The 11,969-nt window shown below is 39.3% G+C and overlaps 1 protein-coding gene across 1 annotated transcript in view; it reads left to right on the forward strand.

The window, feature by feature from the left end:
* The window catches only part of ATP6V1G3 (ATPase, H+ transporting, lysosomal 13kDa, V1 subunit G3), a 41,363-nt gene that overhangs the window by 17,263 nt on the left and 12,131 nt on the right, over nt 1-11,969 (forward strand). The window contains exon 2 of the mRNA XM_006834171.1: nt 5,428-5,528. Coding sequence (XP_006834234.1) covers nt 5,428-5,528 — 101 coding nt within the window. The remainder of the gene's footprint in view (nt 1-5,427; nt 5,529-11,969) is intronic.

Consider the following 11,969-nt stretch of genomic DNA (forward strand, 5'->3'; position numbering starts at 1 on the left):
CTATGAGTTGGTAGTGACTTGATATCACCTAACAACAACAAACATCTGTTTATCCTCTATGCGCCTTTAGTCTTCTTCTTAGTACTTGTTGTTGTTAAGTGCCGTCGAATGGATTCCAATCCATACTAAGGAGCAACTGCTGAGTTTGAACCACTGACCTTTTCGTTCAAACCTACTTTGCAGTCCAGCACATTAACCCACAGTGCCACACCAGGATTCTTAGTACTTATCATCTGTCACATTACACACTCACTGTCTATTTTTATTTATATCTCCACCCACTAGGATGGAAGCAATAGGAGAGAGAGAATTGTGTCTGATTTTGATGTTCACTGCTCTATCTAGAGATCAAAGGAGCATTGGTGGCACAGTAGCTAAGCACTCAGCTGCTAACTGAAAGGTTGGTGGTTCAAACCCACTAGGAGCTCTGTGTGAGAACTTTGTAGCAATTTGTTTCTTTAAGGAGATTTTACAGCCTTGAAAATTTTATGGGACAGTTCTACTCCATCCCTGCAGGGTCACTCTGAGTCAGGATCCAATTGCTGGCAATGAGTTTGTTTTGGGCTTTGGTGTTTGGTTATTTGGTTTGTTTGTTTGGGCTTATTGAGATCTAGAACAGTGTCTGATACATAGTAGACATCCAGGCATATTGGTTGATTAAATGCTTTTTATTCATTTCTCGGAAGCATTTGATAATTTATATCCTTCTTGGGATAGTCTCTTTTCTTTTTAAATTCCCTCTACTCCTCTGCTCATCATTCTAAGCCTCTGTGTGAGACTCCTCTATCTTTTAACATTCCTTGAATGTTGTGACTGCTCTAGTTTAGACCTCAGCATTCTTGTCTCCTCATTCTCTATGTTCTGCCTCTATTTCAGTCTGAACCCTGTTGCTATAACTATCACACATATAAACCCAGAGAACTGACAAACCCAGATCTCTGTTTCCATCTCAGCCCTTTCTTCTGGATTCCAAACTTGTCTATCTAACTGCTGCAATGGGTGCCTGCAGTGACCATCCTCAGAAATCTAGTGCGGCTTCTTCTCAAACTCCCACCTTACTAATTGTCTTCCTAGCAAACACACTTCCAGGAATTGGGTCTGTTTTCCAAATCATGATAAAAATAACTAACATAGCTTTGTCAAGTATATCATAGGCATTCTTTCAGTCCATCTGATGACTCTTTGCAGCAAAGTATTCAATCTGCTACATAGGTGAGAAAACTTAAGACTCAGAAAAATGAAACAAGTTGCTCAACGTGACAATGCTTCTAATTTTTGACAGCAGTTGTGTTTAACACAGAATTCTAATCCTTTATGAAATTACACAATGTCCCCAGGTGGTGCAAATGGTTTGTTCTTCGCTATGAATCTAAAGGCTGGCAGTTCGAAATCACCTAGTGGTGCTGTGAAAGAAAGATGTGGCAAGCCGCTTCTGGAAAGATGACAGCCACCTAGGCTGACCATGAGTCAGAATTTACTCCATGGCAATGGATTTAGTTTGGTTTGGGCTTCTGAAATGATAAATGAACACGTCCATTTTTGCAAACAAATAAAAATTCCTTACAGAAAAAATTCATTAGCAAGACAAACAACAAAACAGATTTCTCTGCATCTCAAGGGCTCACTGTCATCTTGTGACATTCAGAAGACAGAGAAAGTTCCATCTCTAAATACTGTCTCTTCTGTCTCCTTGGAGAGTTCAGCTTTAACTGCCCCAAATGGAATTTCTGGTCATCCTTTCCCCGCTCAAGTCACCCGGAAACTGATTCAAACTCCTTCCTGCCCACCCCCTTCCCCACTACACAGCCTATAACCAACTATAGCCTAATAATGGCTTTCTAAATGTACAGTGTAGTGGTTACGAATCGGGTTGCGAACCTTAAGGTCAGCAGTTCGAAACTACCAGCTGTTCCACGAGAGAAAGATGAGGTGTTCTGTTCCCGTAAAGATTTACAGCCTCAGAAACCCTGTACAGGGTCGCTATGAGTCGGAACCGACTCCACAGCACATAAAAACAACAACAACAACAAATGTGCGGCATGTCTGCACAGGAAGCCACAAATCTCAAAATGAACAGGAGCTACTCTTGAGTCCTTACAGATATCTTAGAAGCAATAGTCATAGCGACCCTGTATAGGGTTTCCAAGGAGCAGCTGGTGAGCTTGAACTGCCAACCTTGCAGTTCAAATGGCTTTGCAGTCTGGCGCATTAACCCACAGCGCCACACAGAACAGATAATGCTGTTATTGTGAAGTGCCGTCTAGTCGTTTCCGACCCATAGCGACCCTGTGTAGGGTTTCGAAGTAGTAGCTAATAGGAATGGGCAAATACATGAAACAGCCCTTTTTTACAGCACTCTGCAGTTTTTGCTTTAGCAACATTGAAAATCATAATGCATAAGATGGTTCCTTTTGCTAAACCAAAAATCAGAACATTTCGTCTGATAAACCTGCGTGTCCTTGAAGGAACTTTGGGGCTAAATATTAGATTGCCATATTTGAAATCTGGACAGTCCCCTATATTCTATACAGAAAGGATTAAATACCAAGAATATGAATTCCTGTTTTGTTCACAGCAGCCGTATTTTTGAAGCTTTAAGAAAGAGACATCGTTTTAAACTTTGGAAATCTTTCAATACAGACAAACAAGCTAGAGGTTTGAGCATGCGTTTTGCATCACCTCTAGTTGAACAGTGAGCCTTAGACTCTAGTTTCTTCCCCAGGATTAAATCAGGTGTAGCATGCACAGCCTCTCACATGGCGGCTGCTGCCGAGTCTATCCAGAAAATTGCTGCACCAACAGCGATTTCCCTGTGGCTCTCCTATTTAATTGAATGAGAACCAGCAGGTTACTGGTGCCAAGACTGGAGGAATCACAGGCACACTCTGAGCCTGTCACTGTGTGATGCAGCTAATATACAGCCTTGAAGAGGAGCGCTCGATTCTGCTCAGGGGTAGGGCGCACATAGCTGTTCCATTCTGTTTGTTTTGTTTTTAACATGCTACAGTACCATAACTTTGAAACCAACATGTTTTGTCATTAAGATGGAGAAGAATAATGTTTTATGAGATTTATTTTATAAAGTAATTATGTATTCTATGAGCTCATTGTTTCTAAAATGTTAATACATCTTAAGTGGGTTTTTTTTGTTTTATTTTGGTTTGGTTTTTGGTGTTTTTTTTTTCAATGTTAACGGCAGGAAGTAATAGGAAAGTAGGCTAGGTGGGAATCAAGAGATGTTTTTTCCTACCAACATGTCATTTATTTGCTCTACTCATATGGAGTTTTTGAAGAGTATATGTTGTCACAAAATGGTTACAGCTGTAGAGAACGAAGAAATTAGTATACACAAAATGGTCATGAGTAAGTAGGAAAAAGATAAATACTGTTGTAAAGGTTCATTACGGCTCAAGAATCAGAAAAACATTAGTTTGTACCAGGTATTATTAAAGATTGTAACCAAAAAAATCAAACAGTTGCCAAGGAGCTAACTCTGACTCATGGAGACCTCAGGTATGTCAAAACAGAACTGTGCCCCATACGATTTGCATTGACTGATGTTTCAGACACAGATCACCAGGTTTTTCTTCCAAGATATCTCTGGCTAGACTTGAACCTTCAATGTTTGCAGTTTAGTAGCTGAGTGCCTAGACCATTTTTACCACTCAGGGAGGCTAGACAGAGTTAAAGCAAACCAAAATCCAGTGCCATCCAATCAATTCAACTCATAACCAGCCTGGAAGACAGAGCCTAACTTCTCCATAGAGTTTCCAAGGCTGTAAATCTCAGAATCTGACTGACTCCTCTTTCTACCACAGAGTAGTTAGTAGGTTCAAGTTACTAATATTCTAGTTAGCTATCCAATGTTCAACCCACTGCACCCCCAGTGCTCCTTTAAAGATAGTAAAGGTAAAGTGAAGGAGCCCAGGTAGTGCTGTAGGAGAACTGGACTGCTAACCAGAAGGTTGGCAGTTCAAGCCCACGAGTTGCTCTGCAAGAGAAAAGAGGCTGCATGCTCCATAAAGAGTTACAGAACCTCAGAAACCGGATGCAGGGTCCCCATGAGTTCAAATTGACTCAATAGCAGTGGGTATTAAAGGTAAAGTTAACTATCTGCTCTGAATGAGGTCATTCCAATCTCATTCAAGGAAGAGAGGCATTAAAACATATATTTCAGTTTGTTACTTAGTGAAGATACCTTTATTTCATATAATATAGAGTAAGTAGCAAAGCAAGCCATACCTCTGAGGGAGAGAAATTTGGAAGCACTCTACCCTCAGAGGTCACAAAGATGTGTAAAAATGTAAATTAATACAGACTGATAGATAATGCTATAAACACATAAATATTTATGGTAAGATTTTTCTTTTTGCTATTATATGAAAATGAATTTATCTAGTTCAGAGGAAGCGCAATATACCAAATACTTGACAAATGTTAAAAACAAAAGTTTACAGACATTAGTAGAGAAAATAAAATATATTAAATGAGCAAAAGAATGAAGGCATTTAACAGAAATTGATAGAAAATCAGTGAACAAAAGAATTTTAATATGGTGCAGAGTTTCTTTAAAATTTTAATGATAAAAAAATGTTAGTGCCTAACACCCTGTATGTGGTGGGAGGTGAGGGTAGAGAAGCAATTAAAATTAGTCTGCAACCCCTAAAACAAAACTTATTCTGCTTGACAAACAACTATATGCTTAGCTAATGATCCCCACCACATTGTATTTGTCTGAAACTTTCATCTAAGTTGCTGTCTGCAGGCTTAAGGCTTACACCTTTGCTCTTAATAAAAGGAAGGAGGCTACTTAACTAAATCTTTAAACTGTTAAAAACAATTGGTTTTACAATCACTTTCAAGTCCCCTCAGAGAAAACTACTACCAAAAAAAATCTACTTTGATGTGTTGGGGGCTTAATCAGACATTCTAGAGTCAACAAATGGCAAGGAAAAATCCCAATAAAACGTTTAAAAAAAAAAAAAAAAAAAAGCAAGTCTGTTTGATAGAGTCTGAGTTACGTGTTGGAGATCTGCCAGTGTTAAATAGGATCCAGTTGGTGTGGATGGAAGAATTCCTGGCTGCAAATCAGAACAGAAAATCTGACCAAATAATGTCTTTTTGAATATGTGACAGCTAAAATCTGTTCTCTGACTGTTAACTCCTGTGACCAAATGAGAAGAGATTTCACTCAAATATGGAAGGGTGAAAGAAAGTTGTCATTTCCATGTTCTAAAGAATCCAATTCATAAAACAAGCCGTTTTTCAATATGTCTATTATTGTTTGGTAATGAAATGTGCTCTTCTAGGAAAAAAAAAAAATCATCAGAAGACGTGCACCTCACACAATTATTAAAATCAAGTTTGAAATCCCATGCATATTAAAAAAGAAACATCATTCCTTTGTATGCCACTGTTAATTTTCAGGAAAAGGGAAGAGACTGAAACAAGCTAAGGAAGAAGCAATGGCAGAAATTGACCAGTACCGAATGCAAAAAGAGAAAGAGTTTCGACTCAAACAATCTACGGTAAGCAATGAAGTCAGCACTGATTTTTATGCAACATAAATTTTGAAAATTGCACTATACATAATGTCATGTAGAATACTGTTGTTGTTAAGTTACTCTCAGACAGGGTCTGCCTCTTTTTGGCTGACCCTCCACTTTATCAAACATGATGTGTTTCTCCAGGAATTGATCTCTCCTGATAACATGTCTGAAGTAATCCCACCTTCCTGGTTTCTAAGGAGCATTCTGGCTGTATTTATTCCAACACAGATTTGATTGTTTTTCTAGTAGTCCATGGTACTTTTAATATGCTTCTCTTAACACCATAACTCAAATGCATCAATTCTTGTACAGTATTCTTTATTCATTCTCCAACTTTCACAAGCATATGAACCTACTGACAATACCATGGCTTGGGTCAGGCGCAACTTAGTCCTCAAACTGACATCTTTGCTCTTCAGCACTTTAAAGAGGTCTTATGCAGCAGGTTGCCCAATGTAATACGTCATCCATCTTGACTGATGCTTCCATGAGTGTTGATTGTGGATCCAAGCAAAATGAAGTCTTTGACAACTTTTCTTCAGCTTAGGAAACTCTATGGGGCAGTTACAGCACACGCTAAAGATTATGTTGTTGTTGTGTTCTTAAGTGCCGTGAAGTTGGTTCCATATCATAGTGACCCTAGGAAACTCTATGGGGGCAGTTCTACTCTGTCACATGGAGTCATTCTGAGTCAAAATTGACTCCACAACATCTAAAATACCATCAATATTTGGAAAAAGAAATCCTAATCCCATACATACATAGTACATGCAGCCCTCCTCTGGCTACCTCTCAAACCACATTTCCTACCATCTGTGACTTGACTCATTCTATTCCACCGATAGTGGTCTTCTTCAAATAGACTGGGCATGCTGCTACCACAGGTTCTTTACACACACTAGTCCCTCTCCCCAGAATCCTCTTCTTTTAGATATATGTATATCTATTCAATTTCAGCTTATTCTGATCCCCTTATCTTGTGTGTCATAAAGGAGAATTTTATCCCATTGTAGTCCACAATTTTGTACATAACATTTGAGTGGCACTGTGGGTTAATGTGCCAGACTGCAAAGCCATTTGAATTGCAAAGTTGCCAGTTCAAGGTCACCAGCTGCTCCTCAGAAACCCTATACAGGTTGCTATGGGTCAGAATTGACTTGATGGCACTTAACAACAATACAGTAATATATATTTACATCTCTTACTTATTGCTTCACTTTCCTTTTAGAATGTATGTAGAGTAGTCCAGTAGAGGAAGGGCAGGTTCTTTGCTATGTTCTCTGTTGCTTTCCTAGATAATAGAAGAGTCTGGTCCATGGTACGTACTCAATAAATACCTGTTGAAAGAATGAATAGCTAAACATTTCTTCTCTGCTTTGTCTTTCCTATTGAATTCCACTCTAGTTATGGCAAAATAAGACCTCAGAACATAATAATCGTTAACACTAAGCAGGTTTGATTATTCTACGCAGCCTGCTACTTCTGATATGAAATTCACTTCTATTTTTAAGTAATAATACAACTGCATATTATTTCAGAAAATAGTTCGATTAAATGCCTTGAAATATTGCTCCAAAACAAGCTTGGAAATTTTCAACCTGGTTCAGAATATATGCTTTCTGCTTTGACAATAATTAAAATTCTTCATTGCTCTCACAATTAGCACTCTAAGCCACTTTTACAGCTAGTTGATCAAAAGTTTACATAAGGTCAACATGTTCGGGTTTCCACCACTTTAAACATAATGTAAAACCTTTGACACAGATCTCCCTTTTCTTGACATGACTTCCAAATGCCAGGCTTACTGGTAGTCCAGATAATTGTATCATCATTAACCCAGAGCAAGAGGAGGTCTGGGAGGAGACCAACAAAACCAGTTTTCTGCCCCTTGTGGATGCTGAACTTCAGTGTTATTTTGTTGTAGCTTTTTTGTTCTTGTTTTTGTTCATGTGTCTTTAAGTCCCTGGCTTACAAACAGAAGCAACTGTCCCAGTGTGGTGGAAGTAGTGATGGTGTGCCATGGAGTCAGTTCTGATTCATAGCAACCCTGTGTAAGGTTTCCGAGGCTGTAAATCTTTACAGGAGCAGGAAGCCTCATCTTTCTCCCATGGAACGGCTGATAGTTTTGAACTGCTGACCTTGAGGTTAGCAGCTCAATTTATACCTACTACACTATCAGAGCTCCTTAACTATTCCATTATAGTTTATATCAATAAACACTCTTTTATTAAAAATGTATATATATCTTGTTTATTATTGCTACCCACTATAGCATCTTCTACTGAAACGGTACTACATTGCTAGAAAGAAACGTGAACTAGAGTGATGCTGGTTTTGGTATGATGTGGAGTCAGTTCTGACTCATAGCAACCCTGTGTAGGGTTTCTGAGGCTACACATCTTTATAGGAGCAGAAAACCTCATCTTTTCTCCTGCAGAGTGGCTGGTGCTTTCGAACTGCTCACCTGGTTAACAGCCCAACTCATAACTCACTCCCTGTGGATGAGAGTGGGAAACATTAAATTCCTCATTACTACAAATAACAGTCGTTGTTGTTGTTAAGTGCTTTCAAGTCTGTTTTGACTCATAGTAACCCTGCGTAGAGTTTTTGAAGAGTAGCTGGTGGATTTGAATTGCCAATCTTGAAGTCCATCCTGACCTCGTAGTCCAGTGCATTATCCTTCAGTGCCACACCAAGACTCCACTAACAGCAGTTGTTGTTGTTGTTGTTACGGTCCGTGGAGTCAGCTCATATCCACCCTGTATAGAGTCTCCAAGGAGCAGCTTGTGAGTTTGAACCACAGACCTTGCAGTTGCCTTGGGCATATTAAATATTTATATATTATGAAGTCATTCTTCGTGTATTCACATGGTTAGAACATCTCATGTCATTGAAGCAATTATAAATTGAGAGTGCAAAACTGTGCACGTTGCTCAAGAGAGTGGACTCTGAGCTTCTGATGGGCTTTAAGCTAGGGCATTTGAACAACTTAGAAGGAAATTTAATGAATGTGAAAACCCGCTATTTTGCAGTTTTGAGAGTTCACCAACACCATAATTCATCATGTTATAAAGATATCCACATCCATCTCAAAATAACAGTTTAGAAAATTAACACAGAGAAATCCTTAAATGGCCTCCCTTGACCGAACATATAATTATGCCATAGAATTGTCAACCTCTAATCTATACAGGGAGTCCTGGTGTGGCGCTGTGGGTTAATGTACCAGACTGCAAAGCTGCCTGGACTGCAAGGTCGATGGTTCAAGCTCACCAGCTGCTCCTTGGAAACCATATACAGGGTAGATATGGGTCAGAATCGACTCGACAACACTTCACAACAACAACAACAACAATCTATACAGGGAGTCCTGGTGTGGCGCTGTGGGTTAATGTACCAGACTGCAAAGTTGTCTGGACTGCAAGGTCAGCAGTTCAAGCTCACCAGCTGCTCCTTGGAAACCATATACAGGGTTGCTATGGGTCGGAATCAACCCAATGGCATGTAACAACAACAATCTATACAGAATCCTGGTGTGGCGCTATGTGCTAATGCATCAGGCTGCAAAGTCATTTGAACTGACAGGTTGATGGTTCAAGCTCACTAGCTGCTCCTTGGAAACCCTATACAGGGTCAATATGGATCAGAATCAATGGCACTTAACAACACAACAACCTATACAGTGTCCTGAATGTTCAGGTAACAGGTTTCTATCAACAAGAGCAGCAGAAACCAGAGAATGAGATACCAGTAATAGCTGAATTTTCCATTCAGTTCAACAAACACATATTGTTCATCTATTATGTGCCAGTCATTGTTGGGAGCACTTATAACACATCCATGAACAAGCGGATTCAGTTTTTGTGGAGGTTAAAAACCCATTGCTATCAAATCAATTCCAACTCACAGCCACCCTGTAAGACTGAGTAAAACTGTCCCCCATAGGGCTTCCAAAACTGTAAATCTTTCCAAAAGCAGACCATCACATCTTTCTCCTAGGAGTGGCTGGTGGGTCCAAACTTCCAACCCTTCAGTTAGCATCTGAATGCATAACAACTGCACCACCAGGGCACCCTTGTGGAGTTTACTTACCTTCAGTTATTTATCCTACATGTGTTTGAACAAACTCTGCCTTAATGTGCAAAGGTATGAAATCCAGACTCCTCACAAAGAAGGTCATCTAAACTAGGTGGTTAATCATTATTATAGTGCTGTCTAGGAAACATGCTAAAAACTCAAATAACTGGACAGCCCATAATCTCAGAAGTAATCTTGTACATAACTATGCAGAATGAGATACTTTTTGATTGTGTGGGATTTACAAGGGCATCACAAGTTTTCTGAAAGTGCAAAATGGATTGCAAAACAAAAGAGCGCAAACAGCACCATCAGTAAAAAGTCTTGTTGTTGTTGTTGTTAAGTACCATTGATTTAGTTCCAACTCTGATTAGGGTTTCTGAGGAGAGCTGGTGGATTTGAACCACTGACATTTCAGTTAACAATAGTTGAGTTTTTATCCTACAGCGCCATACTAATAATCACTGTTGTTGTTGTTGTAAAGTGCTGTTGAGATGGTTTCAACTTATAATGACCCAGATAGGGTTTTCAAGGAGTGGCTGGTGACTTTGAACCACCAACCTTGTGGTTCAAACCAACCTCATGGTCCTGCACTTATTCTAAAACACTATACCAGGACCACTAATATTTACTAAATGCTTGCTCAGGATCAAGCTTTTGTGAAAAAACCTATATTTATACTAAGTTATCTTCAGAAATTTCTTACATTGTCTTGGCAATACACATTGAGTTCACAGCTACTACATCTATTGCACTAGGCCTATGCTTTCTAATTTAGTGTACAGCTTCATATGTGGCTACTGAATATGTGAAATGCAATTAGTCCAAATTAAGATTTACTCTAAGTAAAAATAACATACCAGATTTCATATACTTAATGTGAAAATATAAAGTAATAATTTTTACACTGTTTACATATTAAAATAACATGTTGGGAGGCGGGGCTTGATGGAGGCTAGGGCCGAGGTGCAGTGAGGTTTGCTGACAGCAATACCACAGAATACCAGGCAAAGCAGATCCAGGGCAGAGCTCAAAAACGCGGAAGCACACAGATAGGAATATTTAAAAGGTTTGAAGACTTATAGCTAGTTGAACTTATAACAAAAGTAAGAAATCATGTGTTTTTGAACCTGCCCCGGAGCCGACAACTTGGGCAAGACCAAGTGGGGGGAGCAGACACACCATAGAAAAACGCCAAAGGAACCTCAGAGCAAAGGTGGACAATATACTTTGTTGGTTTTGCTTTGTTCTGACTTTCCTTTTTTTGGTATCTGTTCATTGGTTCACCACTATTTGTGCACCTCCATTCTGGAGATTAGAGGGGGTGCCTGAGCGAGTGGACACCCCCCACCCTCACCACTGGTGGGTGCTTCTGCCATGCATGTGCACAGATACTTTAAGCCCAAGAGCTGGGCCTGAATTGTTTTTGTTTTAAAACAGAAAAGCTAGAACAAGGGGCATGGAGAGGGAAAGAAAGTTTAAAAACAAAACAGGCTGAAAATTAAATTAAATCCTGATATACAGTATAACAACCAACAATGGCATCTTGAAATTGCTCAAGCAGCTTTGAAGGCAAGAAGCTGAAAGAGGACATTAAAGTCATACTCATATTAGGCTACAGATTTTTTTTTCTTCTCTCCCTCTTCTCCCTTTTCTGAGATTATAGACTGCAGTATTCAGTCTAGTTTTTGTTGTTGCTGTTTTTGTTTGTTTGTTTGTTTCTCGCTGGTGCTGTTTTGCTGTTATATGCTCCCCCTTCTACCTTTGGAGGACTCTTTCTTTCCATATATTACACAAAAATAGTCAGCAACTGCTGCTATATAGTTATGCTACAATCACACACTATAAAACACCAAAACCCAGGTAAGAACCAATACCAACTGCTATATACCAGGGAGGTAGACAACACCTGTGAAAGTTACTCTGAGTTAAGTAATAAGAAAAGTGAAACAGGAAGCCCACATCTTGATCACATGTACCTGGAAGCAATGAGAAAGCATAAAACATACCAAAACACATACTCAATTAAGTATTAAGGCCACAGATAAACACTAAACAGTTCCAAGAAGCAAAAGCAGATGACCATACCAGCACATGTCCATAAAGAAGATAAAATGTCTGAGACAAATGACCTGGAGGTAGACCTGGACTCCATTCTGGACAGAGGGCAGGCCTTGGAAATGCTTGAGAAGAAATTCAGAAGAATGATTATAAAATGTTTCAAAACATTTTACAATGGGGTTGAGAAAAATAAGAAAGAAGTCAGGAAAGCACTACAGGAACAATCAAATAAGATAGATACAGCATTGGAAACAATTCACAAACTACAGAAAGAGGTCCAAA

The sequence above is a fragment of the Chrysochloris asiatica genome, unplaced genomic scaffold (genome assembly GCF_000296735.1).
Source record: "Chrysochloris asiatica unplaced genomic scaffold, ChrAsi1.0 scaffold00009, whole genome shotgun sequence".
NCBI classification, from domain to species: Eukaryota; Metazoa; Chordata; class Mammalia; order Afrosoricida; family Chrysochloridae; genus Chrysochloris; species Chrysochloris asiatica.